A 17,030-nucleotide genomic window follows, 5' to 3' on the forward strand; every position below is an offset into this window, starting at 1 on the left:
CCTTTGTATAAAACCAATGCAAAGGTGTAAAGGAAAAAAAAAATCTAACATTCTCAGAGTAGCAAATGGCACCAGGAATGTCTATAACTGAACATTTGAGTAACCTGGACCATGTTTATCACCTGTCAGGTTTTCCTGCATTAGACCAATTCATCTGGCATTACCCAGTGCACCTGACTCACAGTTCAGTTAGAAAAAATTCTGACATTGAAGACATTTGTTAGGCAGGTTTTCAAAGAAGTACTGCTCAATCTCTGTAGTTCATGTCTCCCTGTATTTCAGCTGCAAGAAACCACTGACACAGGGAAGACGGATGTCAGGATTCAATTTAGTCTACTTAGTCTTTTACAAGGCCAAAATTAGCTTCACCTTGATTACCTTAGTTTCTCCACAGACTACCTAATGGATCTACCCCAATTTACTCGGCCTTTAGATCACTTACTTAAGGAAGTGTCATCTTACTTAAGTGATCTGATGCTAATTTCTCACTTTAAATAAGCATAAGACTGATTAGTTTGAATTTTTTAAGACCACGGCATTTCTTATGCCCCATCCATATGAAGTGTGGGACTTTTCAACACAGTGCCAAAAGCCTCCTACAAATAGCTAAGTACCTTCAGTGTTTTTCATACAAACCCAAGGAATAATACTGAGGCTGTCAGTGCTGGACAGAATTTATCCTTCTTAATAATAAGGAAGCAAAAGACAACCATAAATGAATCTGAGACTGATGACTTAGAAGGAATGCTATGCCACAACAAGCCTAGCTAATTATCCAGGGCCCACTGCAAAGTACTGGAAAAAATCCCACCTTTGTATTTGATAGGACTTGGAGCAGTAGCCCTTTATGGGGCAAAGGGCCTTTAAAATGTTTTCTACATTAACCCCACAAAAGAAAATTTCCTTTGACAAAAACAAAACAACAGACATTCCAAAGGGCAAAGAACACACAGAAGTTGATCAGAAATCATAATATGTGGCTAGATAACACCTGTAACCTACCAGCAAGTTTAAGCATCATCCCATAATATAATTCAGACAGGGATTGAACAGTTTGCCACTGACTATCCTTACTGCTGAGTTTTCTGAGTTATCTGTGAGCTGAATTTAATTTAGAAAAATAAAATTGAGTTTTATTGTTAAGGCAGACTATTCACTCCAGGTAAAGTTTCCCCAGTGATCGCAGCACAATGTTCCTTCATGAGATCCTTACAGTACAATAGCAAAGCCAAAAATGGCAATATGAAGTTAAATGTAGACCCAGAAGGACTCAGAGATGTGTCCAAGGACCACAGTAGCAAGTTAAGGAAAAGTTGGATTCTGACACTAGTTGGATACTGATGATAAGCCAAGAATATCCATTCCTTCTCATATTAAATAAAAATTACTTGCCACATACAAAAGGGAAATATTTCTCTAACAATGAATTAACAAACTGAGCACTGCATGAAATCCTTAAATCATCTCAGAGACAAAAATGAACTGGAGAAAGATGGGTTACAATTCAGAAACAGTTTTACAGACTTTATTCCAAAAATCAGTGTCTGGTCAGGAGACGATTTTTGAGGTTTTCTCCCTTTCTGCATGTACAACGACTTTTTGCTGTAATCTGCTTGCAACAGCTGAGCATTTAGAGAAGCCTTAGTGGCAGCATTCAGAGACTCAGAGAACTCTAATGCCAATAAGCTTTTGCTAGAGGTTCTGATGGAAAAAAAAAATACATGAACAGATAAGAGATTTGGAGACCACAATTTTAAATTTTGTACTATTTTTGGCAGACAAATCCACATTGATCTGAGTCTTGGGGAGAGTTACTGTAATCCTCATGGCAACAGGGGACACAATGAATTTTAGGGACGAAGCAGAGGGGACAGCTAAAACTGTGAAAATGTTGAACACGTGGGTTTACAGCCTATCATGCATGTTCTTAATTCTGCCCTTGTTCCTCTCACCCTGCTATTCCATGACTCCCAGAAAACAGAATGGGACGCAGAAGAGAGGAACTAACTCCCCATAATGGTGGCAATGAAGCTTTCTAGCACCAGACTAGCTAAAGAACAGGAGGAATCTCACACAGTGCAACAGTGACTACGTGGCCTGAAATAGCCCAGCAGAGTACACAAGCCCAGGGAAAGTCTAGGTCACTGCTGCTCCCACGTTAGCATTGTATGTCAACCCTAAAATAACTCAGCAATGGTTAGCAAGAGAGGGGCTGTCTTTTGGGTTTCTGAGTCCCAGTGAAGGATCAGCAGGTCCCATGTCAAAGACAGCTCCCTCGAGGTGGGGAGCTCTTGACCAGCCCTTAGCTAATGCAGATGAAATGCTTCAAAGAAATTATAAGTGATAGCTTTGAGAACAGATTAGTTTCAGGCTTATTTTAAATCAGTGTTTTCCTACTTTGTATTTTTTTTCAGGGGTGGGAGGGCAGGGAGGGAACAACTGCATTTCCAGTCTAGTAATCAAGAAATTAACTCACAGGTTTACCAGAATTTGTTTTCATTTTAGGCTTTTATGTGAATTCATACAGACAGAGTAGAGGCAGGCACAGCACTGAAGTGCTATAGACAAACATCCCAGAACACTGCAAAACAAAGACAAATCTTGAGATCCCAGGGATCAGGGTACATTTCCCATCAAACTGCATGTACAAATTTAGGGCAGGTATTATTTAGTCATAGACAAAAGCCCTTGGCAGCTGCCCCTCACAGCCTGTTGGACAGGCAGTGACCAACTATGTAAATTTGGAAAAATATCATTTACAGGTGACAAATACCAAACACAGACTTGACTGCAGAGGGAGGAGGAGTCTGAGGGAGGGGGATTGAAGAGAGAGGGAGATGATCATCTCCAGGCCGTAAAACAAAACACCTGTATAAACTGATGCCAGGGGAGATTGAAAGAATACTACCTACTACTACAACAGAATACTGTTGAATTTATCAATGGAATTCTGTCATCTCTTTTCTTCACTGTGAACCCTGATCTTTTAGACTGTGTTTGTTCAGATCCTAGTGCAGAATTATGGCTTTTGCAGACAAATCAACTATGTCAATTCAGCACTGGTACACCTCTCCCAGAACAGCCTCACTGCTCTCTGTGCACTAAGCCCTTGGTAAGGTCAGAGCATTAATACCTTTTTCTGAAACATGCATATTATTTTACACTACACAGTCCTTAAGCACTTAAGTTGCACATACCTCCAAGGGGCAGAAAAAGCACCCAGCTGACAGAAGCTTAGAAAAAATATGGAATCCACTTACAACCACCTCTTTTAAGGGTCCAAAATTATTTTTGTTAAAAAATATTAGTTTATATGATTTTAGTAATTACAATAGGTTGAGATATTCACCTTTGACTGTGACCTGAGCACTGCAAGATGCCTGTCCTTTGTTGTTTTCAGCCAGACAGGTATAAATGCCATCATCTTCTGGTAGGGCATCTTGGACAGTCAATTTTGCAACTCCATCTTCAAAAGTGGAATGGGCATATTGAATTGGCTGATCTGCAAACAGAAAGGAAGAGAATTGACTTAACACAGCCACAAGTTTCAAAAGCACATCTAGTTTTCAGTGAAATCTGGATGCCTAACACCAGCCAGTACATTAAAGCACAGAGCCAAATCCCTCTCTCTGGTGCACAGCCACTGCACTCTAGTGACTAGAACCAGTAGCATCCCAAGCACAAAGTGCTCTATGGTTGTCAGACAAAGCTCACCATTAGATTCACTGAGTGCTACCTTGAGTAGCAGCAAGAGGGGAAAGGTTTATCTTTGCATTTTGGATAGATTCTCTTTCAGCTGGATAAGACAGGAACTGTCTTGTGTGTTTGCTTCAGACATTATTTCCATCATGTAGTTTGCCTGGAACTAGGTAAAATGCAGATAAAACTAGATGTGCAAGATCTGTTGGGCATGGAGGACCACTTGAAGTCCTCCACAAGGTCCTCTGTAGTGGAAGACATTCCAAGAGAGACAGCAAGATTTACAGAAGAAGTCAATCTGCACTACAGTGTTAGTCCAGTAACAGACAGGTGTGGTCTGATCTGTGGTGATGTTACTATTAAAGAGGTTCATTTTAAGAAACTGGTTCCTTAAATTGTTTTGGAATGTGTTTAAATATTAGTGTAGGTGGTTTAAAGTTGCCTTGCTATTGTCTCAGGAACTGTCATCAATCTTAGCCTTGCTTTCTGAAATGCTTCTGCAATCTGTTTCCCCAATATTAAATAGTTTCCACTACTGACTCATCTTTGGTTGCTTTCCCAGTGTATGCAATGCTTAAGAGGGCCTGATACCTGTGCATAAACATCATGCTGGAAAAAGAAATTAAAGTCATCTAAGAGAAGAGGATGAAACAGAGAAATTGTGCAGGACTGAATCAAAGACATCTGTCATTTGGGAGTTGATGGTCAAAAGGAAAGATCAATATTGATTTCATTGCCAAAATCATTTCAAAATAGGACAAAGCTCTGGGGTTTGTAAGAAGCAGTTCTGTACTATGAGGATAAATTAAGTGATGTGACAGATTTTTCTCTCATCTCTGATTTTCAACACTGGCAAACTCAGAAGGCAGGCATTGTCTGTGCACTATCTATCTGCATAAAAAGTTGGGGGTTTTTGTTCCTTTATTTATAAGCCATCTGTTTGTTAAGTTAGCAAATTTTCTATTGCATTAATAATTGGCGTGAATATTCAATCAACTACCCAGAAAACTCCAATTTTAGAATAAACTCTCCACCTTTGTCACAGGTCACATATTCCTATTACTGGTTCCCTTGAGCTCCTTTTCACTCAGTTTACACACAGACTGTTGTAACTATTATGTTGAACCACATAGTTTTTGCATGTGGAAATAGCACTGCGCTCAAATATGTAGATGTAGAGCTAAAGCCCAAACACAAAAAGTTTTCTGTAAGAGGACACTGGGCACTGAACTGCCTTCCTGGTCCAACTATGGAATATCTATGCTGTCTGGGATTCTGACATTCAAACTATTAGTGGGGCCAAACGATGCAATGATGCCACATCAGAAATGCATTTGAGATAAAAGCTGCACCATCAAAAACAGAAAAATGCCTTTTTATTTCTGTTGTAAGGAAGCAAACGAATAGAGTAAATGTTCTGTGTGGAAAAATAAAATGTGGACTCCTTCACGATGTCCTCAGATCTTGTCAGGGCTCTTTTTCACTCCAGCTCCCAACAACACTGTGCCTATTTTTCAGCAGTATTCACAAAATAGTGAATTCACTTACAGATCAACCTTTTCATTAGGCCCCGGAAAAGAAACACAAGCGTATAAGCCCTTAGGAATAACCTGCAGCAAGATTCTAAGTTACATCCATAGTACTTATATTTTGGTGTAATAAAAACAATACTCCCAGTAGTGAAATGTTCCCTTCTCCAGAGGCAGAACAGTCAAATCTCCACGACAGCTTGGCAGCAGGAACAATAACAAAAAATACCTTTCTACTGGCATGTTATGCCTGAAGAAAGGAAATTTTCCCCTGGCCCATTTATTAAAAGTTTTCTGGACAAATCACAAAGCTATCCTAAAACCAAACACTACTCAGAGAATTGTTATGCTAAAGTCACGGTCATACTGTTCTTAAATTCAGAAGAAAGAGGTTCAATTCAAGTCTGTGAGAAAAAAAAAAAAGAAATATGAATAGAAAGATACTTAAAATAGTAATACACTCCTTATTTCTGCAATTGAAAAAGAAGTTACCTGTAAAGTACTTAAAGAAGATGAAGTAAGTTGGAGTGACACACCGAAGTATTGTCAAGAGAGCACATGTAAAAAGTTATTTATAAGGCTTTGGTGAGGCCAGAACTAAAACATAAGAAGTTTACTTTCAGGGAATTTGCCAGTAAATCAGCAAAAATTCAGAAAGAAACTTAAAATAAAGGTAGAGTGAGAGCAATAGGGCAAAAGAACCATCTTGAAAAAGTTGTAGAAAAGCTTTAATGGTAGAGTTGCAGAGAAGAGTAAGAGCTCTAATAAAATTCATAGTTCTGTCAGGTACACTTATTTGTGCAGTCTATGAATATGGAAAAAGTACTCATCCTCACAGATTCTGAGATGTAATTACAGGCAATGCAGAGCACACACCATATACTTTTTGTCTCGGTTGACCTTCAAGAGAGGTCACTCTGCATAATGCTTGGAAAATGTTTGAACTCATATGTAGTCACAGCTGGTAAAAATTATTGGTATCTAAGGTAGTACTTCTACTTGTACAAGAAGTTATTGCAAGGTTTTTAGTTCTCTGGTGGTTTGGATTCCTTGGAGATTGCAGGAAGGCAGACTGGACACCATGAAGGCTGTTCAGTATCAAGGGATGGCCAGCCTGGAAGGGAGACTGTTCTGCTTTCTTATTTCCTTTTTTTTTTTTTTTCCTCCTATTTGTTTCTCAAAGCAGCCTTCTGTTTGTGTTTCTTCTGATACGATAACTTGGCCTTTACATTCATTTCACCGAGATATACATCCTTTCCTCACAATTCTGCTCAAAAATTAATTCTGGCCTGTGATCGCTGTCATGCTTGGGAGATAATTTGCATTTGATATTTTCTAGTGAACTTTACCATCCTGTCCCGTAAGATTTTTATTTCTATGGAGTTCTGCAAAAGTGCTGTGTTTTGAACAGCAGTGTGGTTGCTCTCAGCAGACTGCTTTTTCCTCTGTCGCAGCCAATCAGTTGTGAATATAAAAAGCTTTATATTCCAAATATGGAGCACAGATGCTAACACATCTTTTTTAAAAACAAAATTTGTCTGCCTGCCTCAAATTATATACTGTGAATATACTGTTTTCTTCATATGGTCAGTTGATGAAAGACTCCACCAAAAAGCCACTGTTATGACTGCTTGGAGTAATATTTCAGGACCAGACATACAACTTTCTCCTTTATTTGATCATGGATATAAATATGAGAAATTTGTAGTATACAGCTAGCTGCTAGACAGGAAGGAAATGTTTGCATTCAAATGGATATCAAAATAGCCAATTTGATACTTAAGTAAAATAGTGATCCTAGGAGTGTACATGGAATTATCAACATTAAACAACTGTTTATAATCCATTCAAGTTTGTATCAAAATAGTATATAAACAGTTATTTCTCACAATCAGCTGCAAGACAGAAAAGCATTAAACTATAGTGATATGTTTTAGGAGTCTGGAATGAAAGTTGTGTGCTTTTGTCTTTAGAATAATATATGATGTCCCTGATTTTCATTATTATGATAGTTTCTGTTACTGAGACTCATGACTGCCTTTTGATTTAAGAGCAGAGTTAATACACTGACTTTTTACAGAACCCTGATGGTTTGAAATCCAACTAACTACAACAAAAATCCACCTGTATTTTCCTCCTCATAATATTGATCCACCTGCAGTCAGAAGCTTGGATGCAATATAAACATGGTCGTACCTGAACAGGGGCAGACTTACATGAGATCAGTGAGAAGAAAGGTCAGCGTAGAACAAACATCCTGAAAAAAGGCAGGGGGGCACAGTGCATCACAGAAACATGTTGCTTATTTATCTCTAAGCTGTATTTTTCAGGAGACAACAGTCTTCTAGTTAGCACAGCAGAACATGGTTACATAAAGGGAGGCTGTTTCTGTGCCTGATAAACTGTAAGTCATTTGAAAATCAACCCAAAGTCAGTCACCTGAGACAGGAAGATGCTCTCTGTGTGAAGATAACTGAGTATAAGTAGATCACATTCAATGACTAAGGGAACACTTTATGACCAAGGATACTCTTTTATAAAGATGAAATGACTGACCCTGAGCTGCAAGACAATTCTTGCAGAGCCCAGCAATGATTCTACTCACATCTGCAAAGGAGGAACTTCAGAGTAGCCTTCAGACAGAGAAACAAATTTTGTCCAATGGGAGAGTGTCAGAACCTTTACTCACATGTTTTATGCTGTAAATAAAGCATTGGCCTTTCTATTCTAGACATGGGGTTATTAGGAAGGTGAACAGACCATGCTGTGGGAACATACCAATCTCAAGGTCATGGTTCATTTGCCCTGCCACCTTTTTCAGTTATCCCGCTTACTCTGAATGACTAAAGAAAAACAGAGATCATGTGCAAATAATTAATTTTAAAATAATCCTGGAAGAAACATCTTTATGGCAAAGAACGCTATTCTTTGTTAACAATCACACACACACACACACAGATAGATAGCCTGAGAGAGTCTGCAAAAAAATCAATTGCAGTTCAGGAGTAAAAGAGGTAATCAAGGGTTAAGCTGCATAAATTTGTCTAGTGTTTAATAGACATGGCTTTAAATGGAAAGAGCCCTTAGCCAAAGCATGTAGTGCCTGGATTTCTGAAATCATTTGAAATCTAACCAAAATGCTGATTTTTGGTCCTAGCTCTGGTATTAAGAGAAAGTTAAGGAAACTTGACTGTTCAGTTGCGTAATGAGGGCAGGGTAGGAGATTATACAGTCTGATAAAAGTAAAACATATTTTGCTTTTCAATTTATTTTTTTAGTCAGCTTTAGGCAAACATTAGAATCTCAAGGAACATATTTCTAGCAGAGAAGTAACCAGAAGAGCCATGGTTTCAAGATCTTGGGAACGTAGCTGCTAATACCAATTATAACCTGCCCAGCTGATGGAAGGCTGGAATCAGGCATTGGTTTCCTTCCTACTGTAAAGAGGGATATACTGCATTTATTTTGTTTAGAACTTATTATCCCTGCAGGATCACAATGCCAACCTGTTATGCTCCGAGGAGAAGCTCGTGCCAAAAGTGTGGGGGCAGCACAGGATTCAGCACAGGGCAGCAGCACCACAGATTTGTCACACATGGTGAGGGGCTGCTTGACACAGCCCAGGTAACTCACCTGGGCACAGCCTGGTCACCAGCACAGCACAGACGTGTCACAGCCGGTGAGGGACCGTGTGACACAGCCCAGGTAAAACCCACCTGGGCACGGTCCTGGTCCCCAGCGCTCCCTGCTGGGCACACCGCGGAACTGCGGCAACGCAGAACCTTCCCCAACCACTCTTGGTGCACGTGATGTGAGCGTAAGTAAATTTTCTTCAGGTGCCCCGGGGGGTTGTATTGGGGTGATTTAGAGCGCTTTGTGCAGTATTCAGAGTCTACGGGTGTCGGGTGTTGCAGAGCAGGGGATTCCTTACCATTGAGAAGCCACGTGATGTGAGGCACAGGGACCCCTCCCACGCAGCACTGCAGCACGAAGTCTTGTCCTTCACTCACAGTGCAGCCTTTCAAGACACTGGAAAAGCATGGAGCAACCTCTTCAACTTTAGGCCCTTTAAAACCAAAATAAAAACAGTTCCTTTAATCAGCTTTAGCACTTAGCGACTTTTTCTAGGTGTGCTTAGGTGACATGGCTGGGCTAACCATGGTGATATGTTTTAATGATTTTGAGCAGTGGACTGGTATAAAAAAAAGGGGTTTTTCTATTATCCACAAGGCAGGCATTGTCAGCCCTCAAGCTCTGTCTTAAGTGGTGGTTTTCTGTGCCAGAATCCACCATTTGCAGCCAATCACTGTAAGTGTATGCAGCGTATTACCAGAGAGCTCAGCACAAGGAACAGGAAAGATAATTCCTCTCTCCTCTTGTCTGTCTTCTCCCAGTCCCTCTCCCAAATCTCCCCTGGCTGGCAGTGAGAAACAGGGAGACTTAAGGATGCAGTTTATAGGTCTCTCATGAGACAGAAAGAGAATATCTTGGGTATTCTAGTTTAACTTCAGGTACAGCAAAATGCTGCATAAACATGATCATGGATACAAGACAAAACCTAAAACCAGGTGTAAACATTAGAACTGAGGACAAGAATTGCTAGAAGCCAACAAATTTTTCAACCTAGTAAGACTAGTAAGACAGTGCCTTCAAGCTGAAAATAATTTGTCACTGGGACGTGTGCTTGAATTTAGCAAAATGCAATTCTCATTCCTTCACTTTTCTTCTTATTAGCTTTACTGCACCGGATTGTTATGTGCTTTAAAAACATTTCAAATTTTCAGTGTTCTATAGAAATGCTAAGCAACTTCAAAAGAATTAAATGCAGAACAACAAAATCTTTGACAACTTGAATTAAATACAAGCATCAATAGAAAACCCGAGTAAAGAATAGGCCTCCCTTGGTACAAAACAATCATTAAGATGGTTTTAGCTATACAAACAACAAAAAATGATAAGTTAGAAGGGAAACTGATGCAAAAACTGTCTTGCCAGCTGTCCCACACCACATTACTCACAGGGGTAGGAATCTGAATTAACCTGCATTGAGAAGTCAAATAAAAATCACGTGGTCACCACCCTCTGACAGTTTAAAAAAGCCCAGCCACAGTTTTCAAAGTGCAGATGGGCTCATGAGAGCTACTCACTCCTGACAGTTAACAACCAGCTGGTGGAAGTCTGGCCTTTGGCGTTGACAGCTGTACAGCTGTAAGATCCACTGTCCCTCAAACAGGCTTTCTTTAACCATAGGCAATGAATCCCATCTTCTTCATATATTTGAATATCTTCTCCAGCTTTAATAGGTCGACCTTCTTTGAACCACTGCACGTCTGGTTTTGGTTTCCCTGAAACTAGACAATCAGGCATTTGGATTTTTATGAACAGGTATTCTCCTAAGTGTAATTCCATTATTTACTTTACTGTAAATTAGGTACAACTCGCACATACATAATTACAGAAACCTTAATGGACAATACACAGAACTATTGTAAAAGAAGACAGTTTGATGTCCCTGCTTTAGGTGGTGCTGTACCAACAGGCAGGAGGGCCTGTGAAAGCAACCCTGATCACTGTTTGCAGAGAGGATTCACAGGAGAGTTTCTTGGATTACTCATTAAAGTCCATTAGGGATGTTCCACTGTAACTCCCTGCAGACACCTTGCCCTTGCAGATAATTATGAGTTTGTGCTTTGGGTTCAGTGCCAAATGAAAAGGCATTCACTGGCTTCAATAAAAACTGAGTAATCTTTCTCTACAATAGGGACTACATTTCCTGCCTAACAGGATCATGGATTAGTTAAAGCTTGCAAAATGTTTGAGATGCTCTGACAGAAAACAATTCACGTTTTTAGTACTAATGTACCTGAAAAATAACCTATTCAAAAGGTGCCATGATCTTTGGAATTTTTTTGCCCCTCCTTACTCTCTGAGCTTCTGATATAAATTATCTTCTGTACTCATGGGGCAAGAACTATCAGGAAATGAAATAAATTACCATGGTTGTGTGTGTGATTTTTTTTTTTTTTTTGCCTCCAGAGACATAAAATCCAATTTCTCTCTCATTTGTGGGAACACTTTAAGTGCAAATACAATTTAGAAAAAAAAAATAGCAGAAAAATGCTTCCAAATTATTTTCTACTAAAATTGGAATTGAAAAAAAAAAAAATAAGTGTTCCAAATCTACTCCCCGTATTCAGCAAAACGCAGCTCCTGTTACTCTTCTGAGAGGGTTAAAACCTGGTCAAATTTTGTGGAGCAAGCTCTAAATCTCCCTTTTAATTCTGACTTTATGATTTCAGCTGTTTGGAAGCACTCAGGTCAGGTTGACCAAATATGAGATGTAAAATTAGATGCCACAAGGGAAATGCAGTGACTGATTGTATTTCCTTATCTGATAATTTTTTTGGCTCAAGGGCAATCTAACTAATTACAGTTCTGGAAAGTGTACCATCCATTTAGTCTCTTGCACCTTCATATAGGAGGGCCTAAAACTACCTCCTAGAAAGAGCAGCAGTGGTTATATCTGGGGAAACCCCAGATGAGAGAGGAGATGGACACTGCAGTATGGGATGGTTTGAAAATTTCATTAGGACAAGTATTGTGGAAATAGCATTGGATTCTGCATCTATTTCCAACAGGCTTTAGGAGGAGAACTTGCTGAGAAAGAGGAATTGCTTCCCCATTTCCACACACAGAAGGGGAACCTGACTAAACCCAGGGCCTCTGATAACTTTCATCCCTTTACCTTTGCTCTTGAATTTAACCTCCTGGCCTTCTGATGCTTCCAGGCTCTGTGGATGGCTCTCAAACCGAGGGAGAATTCCCAGAGGCTCCCTCTTCTCCTCCATTATAGCCTTCTGGGCTCCAGATCTGTTTTCTGCTTCTCTACTCCTTGGACTGGCTTGCCTTGTCAGAGGTGGAGTTTGTTGAGCTGACATCAGGAGCTGCACAGCCCTTTTCCTGTCTTCCCCCTGTCTCATGGAAGTGGCCTGGGGTTCTGCCTTTGGTTCTGGTTGCAGTTTGACAGCTTGAAGGGTGATGGTGCTTGAAGTTTTCTGCAAGACTGGAGGTCCCTTTTTTCCTTCTTTATGTTCTTGAGAAGACACTGCATTGGCTTCTTGGTACTGTCCCTGCTTACTTTCTTTGGCTTCTCTGGTGAAGTAAAAGGACTCTTTCTTTGCTGACACCCTGTCTTTGGTTTCAACCATGAGTTCTGTGCTGCTGCATTTCAGCTCTTTAGCAATCCCATTGCTAGTTGACTGTTTGAATTCTGAATTTTCAACAGTTTTAACAGCAAGTGTGGTTGGTTTTGATGGCATGCTAAAGAAAAATGAGAAGTTTACAGATATATGACACTGCATAAAGACTAATTATTATCAGCACTGATATAAATGTGCAAGCCCTTAGCAAGAAGGTGAAATGAATAGCCTTTACATTCTTTCACACAGATGAGCATGGATAAAAGAAGTGGAGTGAAAAGCTTCATAAAATGCAATCAGGGCTCAGATACTGTGTCAGCTGAGGAATTTCTGGATACAGATCCACTGCTCAAGTTCTAACAGGTTTTGTGAGTCAGATACTAAACTTTCACACACTGCTTTAGATAGGGAGCAATTACACAAGACCCTGAATGACCATGATGTAACACTACTTCATGCTTTCATAAATTGAGGTCAGGTATAATTATAGCTCAAATATCACATAAAATAGTTCCCTCAAGGGAAATGAAAATGTAAATTGTGCAGCAAATTTACTATTTCTAATTATGGTGTCTTATAATTCAAGTGATTTTAAAAGAGGACTGATAGGAAACTTGACCAAAGCCTAGAGAAGGGAGAGGGGGTTTTGGCAAATTAAAAAAAAAAATTGGATGGACATAGCAATGTCAGCTATGGATTTATTAGGTGGAGTTTCTCAGAATTTTTGCTTTCCTGGACCAGACCAGAACTCTGTACTTCATAATGTTGCCACCAGTTCCACCAACTATTTCATAGGAGTCTACCAGGACAGCTGAATTTGGCAGTAAAAAAGAATCTCATTCCAAGTAAACATTTCCTAACTTCCAAATACAGACTGATCCAAAAATATTTATCACTTTGTGAGGAAACCTCATCCAATAAATGTCAAAATTAATGCACTGCAATTAAATATTCTGAGAAAGTACTGCATAAAAACATACCATGGTGGCTGAGCATATGTGTCAGTCTTATCTGGACCTCAAATAGAAAAGAAGAAACAGGTAACTTATACATATAATACTGTACATAATTCCATACATTTGAAAGATTTTAAGCAAAGTATATACTTAAGAACCTTCATTTTTAATCCAATGAAATCACGATTGACTGTCACCACACTGAAATTGGTATGGACCACAGCAAGCTGCTGAGTGGAAACACAAAGAGGTCTTGGTCCATACTGAGACATTTCTGGGTCATGTTCTCAAATCCCTTGAGAACTGAAGGTTTTGTGAGCCTCAAAAGCTCTGTGTTGGGAGAGAGAAGTAAGGAAGAGATTCCAACTGGGAGGCAGCTCATCAAATCTTATGATAACTCCATAGAGATTGCAGAAGTGGAGAAAGACAAACCATCAATCAGTGCTACCCCTGAGCATGCTTTCAGTGAAATTGCAGCTGTCCTCTGGCTAAAACACAAAACCAAACTAACAGTAGGAAAACCTCCCAAAACATGGGCCCACCTGTGAACATTCACCAACTCTTTTGCTGTGTAGCAAGTATTATCATGTTTAACATGAATACCACAAAAGCTAATGCATCACATTTTTTCACTTTGCAACACCACCAGGAAATCTGGGAGCATGGCTGAGCTATATTGATTTGCCAAGGTGCCTCATCAGCTGCACTGATAAAACTGAGCACATATTTGCCCACAGTCAGTCTCTCAGTATGTAACCCTCCAGGCATTTTCCCAAACCTTGACAGTATTTGTTTCTCTTGGGGACAGCATGAGTTAATAAATAGTTGTGAGGAGAGAAATACCATTCCACGTCAAATACCAACCACATCTCTCCATTTCCCTCTAATCAACACTTCAGGATGAAACTTGTTTTCTCCTGGTCAGATCAAAGTTGCACCTACGCTGTTGTCTACAAACTACAGTAGAAAAACATGTAATAATTAATTTGCAAAATAATGAATTTTTCAAGTCATCAATAAGCACTCCATAAAAATGCTTTCAGAGTCTCTGCCTCAGGGAAAAAACGCAATCATATGGTGGATGATACCCTGATCTACACTGTGTTTTGCAAGCAAAAATCCACATCTAAATGCTTGGACTTGCCATACCATTCAGAGTGACCAAAAGAATCTATTTACATACAAACAAAAGTTGCAGTGGGAAAGGGAAATAACCCATTGACCTCACTTCAATAAACCTGTCAATAAACAGTAACAGAAATATAAAAAATAAAGCTGGAAACAGATTGGATAAATGTAGAAGAGGAAGCTGAATAACTACTGGTTGCAAACAAGACAATAACATGCAACCCTGTCAATTAAAAAACTATTTTCCTCCTCCCCCTCTACCTTCCTCTCTGTGAACTTGGAAAAATGTAGCTATTGCAGCAAAAATATCTCTATGTGAGATTGCATGGATTTGAAAGAAAATGTAGTAATTCTGAGCTTCTTGACTGTCTGTTAGCATCTTGCAGCAACCCTGACGACCTGATTTAATTGATAATGAAAGAATTAGGTATTATATGTTGTGGTTAGGTAAGTGGAATCATCCAATTAGTCAAGGACGTTGCAAAAGAGTGCCCTTTTTACTGACCTGTACTAATCCAAGAAAGAATGCCCACATTATTCAGAGATGTGGTCAGCATCTGAAGCAAACATACACCACAACTGACTTTGTGACCCCAGTTCCGCATCATCTCTCGAGGCAGATGTACCCATTAGAGAACAGAAAGCTCACCACTTCAGGGGGAGCAATTAAGGATAGAGTTTCATGTTTAGAAAAAGACTTATTGAAAAAAGCCAGCCTTTTCTATAAAACCTCCGTTGAATAGGCAAACTGTAGAAGCTTCCTCTACAATGCCTTCATCAGATTGGAACCTACAGGTAAAAAGTACAGCTTTAAGTTATATAAAGGTTCTGAGCATATATTGTGGTTCTGAGCATCCCAAATGTTAATCCCCTTGTTATTTATATTATTGATACCTTACAGAGTGCCAGCATTGATGTGAACCTAAAAATCTTGCAACAAAAAATTACCCCACTGATCTTATGACTGCAGCTGAAGCCAGCAGCTGTTGATTGGATTATTTAACTGCGTCCAGTGACTGCTTACCCCCAGACAGAAGAAATTCTCCTTAGTGGGGTTGCTGAAGGCTGTATTTTGAGGCTATTGTAAAGGGCACCCTAAGAAGTATCAAACTGCAAAATGAACTGTATATGATAAAGCATATATAGAATAGAACGTCCTAAACTATTTATGCAAAGACACTTGTTTCCTTTACAAGCAGTGAAATAGGTGGGGTCGGGAGCTGAGAAGCCTAAATTTTAATCTCATTAAGCTGTTCTTTACGGTTTAGAGTTATGATTCTTTACTTTACTTCCCTAGTTCTACAAACATAGAACAATTTTTTTTCCCAAAAGAGAGTTGGTATAAATGTGCATCTGGTGCTAGTATTCAAGAAGTACAAAATTAATTACTGATTACAATGACAAGTGAAAGGCTTCCATTTGCTGAAATGAAAATCTATATTCAAAACATATAAAAGTCCAAATCATAGTAAAAGTGAAAACTTGGTTTTAAAGAAAGTTGTTACAAAGCACTTCAATAGCCTTTTTTTCCACTGAACCAACGCAATGTTTACAGCTGCAGCACATTCCAGGCTACCACAGTATCATTTAAGGAAGAGAGAAAGAGGAAGACAGTGGGAAAAAGTGAATGTTTCTTGTGGATATACTGAGAACACAACCAGAAATATTTTAAAGGAAGGTCTGTGGTTCACTTTTGTCTCTCCTGCAAACTCTTTGCTGTACCTTGCACGGTGAGCTCTGCAGACACAGATGCCTTTCCAGCGCTGTTTTCCACTGTGCATGTGTAAATTCCCGAATCAGCAAGCTGAACATTTTGGATTTCCAGGAACTGGATGCCTGTTTTCTCGTACATGTTGAAACGCTCATTTTGCTGCAACTGAGTATCACCCTGCAAATGTCACAAGACACCATGAGACAGATAGCTATTGTTAAGAGAAGGGGAGCAAAAATTTGTTTGGTAAAACACTAGGTCAAAATGCCTTTCTCCTACTTTTTAGCCAGATTCCTTCTATGAATAATACTCATATGGTATAAACAAAAAACTGTGTCCAAAATTCTGTAATTCATGTCTGCAGGAGACTGTTTTTTCCCTCTCTTTTGTCATCCACTCATCTCAGTTTAGTTTTGGCTTTTCATTATTTATTATACCCATATTCCTAGAAAAAATTCTTTTCACTGTATGTGGGCTCAAACCAGTTTTGTCTTCATGCTTGTTCCAGGAAATCAAACATCTTTTAATAAAAAAATCAAACTGTAAGTAAAAGCTTCCAAGTTGGAGAGTAGTTCTCTATCCCTCAATATCTCTTTTAAACTGTATCACTTCAGAAAGTGCAAAAGGATTCTGCATAAGAGGACCTCATCCATGGCCAGGTGGAGGTGGCAGAAAGTTCTAGGTATACTAAGAGATGCATTGCTGCAACACAGCTCCTTTGCAGCCCCATACTAGAGTTATAGCCAAAGATATGGCTTTGAGATAGGAATAAATGCATGTAGTTCTATGCTCTCTGTTATACAGAGCA

General features: G+C 39.3%; 1 protein-coding gene across 6 annotated transcripts in view; it reads right to left on the bottom strand.

Annotated features, from left to right (window-relative positions):
• The window catches only part of MYLK (myosin light chain kinase), a 201,432-nt gene that overhangs the window by 96,381 nt on the left and 88,021 nt on the right, over positions 1 to 17,030 (bottom strand). For 5 of the 6 annotated variants that reach the window (XM_027714928.2, XM_027714930.2, XM_039381868.1 and 2 more), the window contains 6 exons: positions 16,234 to 16,399; positions 13,408 to 13,444; positions 11,974 to 12,548; positions 10,376 to 10,579; positions 9,160 to 9,294; positions 3,350 to 3,502 (listed from right to left, as the gene is read on the bottom strand). In XM_027714928.2, coding sequence (XP_027570729.1) covers positions 3,350 to 3,502; positions 9,160 to 9,294; positions 10,376 to 10,579; positions 11,974 to 12,548; positions 13,408 to 13,444; positions 16,234 to 16,399 — 1,270 coding nt within the window. The remainder of the gene's footprint in view (positions 1 to 3,349; positions 3,503 to 9,159; positions 9,295 to 10,375; positions 10,580 to 11,973; positions 12,549 to 13,407; positions 13,445 to 16,233; positions 16,400 to 17,030) is intronic. The other variant, XM_027714929.2, reaches the window with a different exon arrangement.

This window comes from Pipra filicauda, unplaced genomic scaffold, assembly GCF_003945595.2.
Source record: "Pipra filicauda isolate LSUMZ 115617 unplaced genomic scaffold, ASM394559v2 scaffold10_size6260569_pilon, whole genome shotgun sequence".
In the NCBI taxonomy this organism is placed as follows: Eukaryota; Metazoa; Chordata; class Aves; order Passeriformes; family Pipridae; genus Pipra; species Pipra filicauda.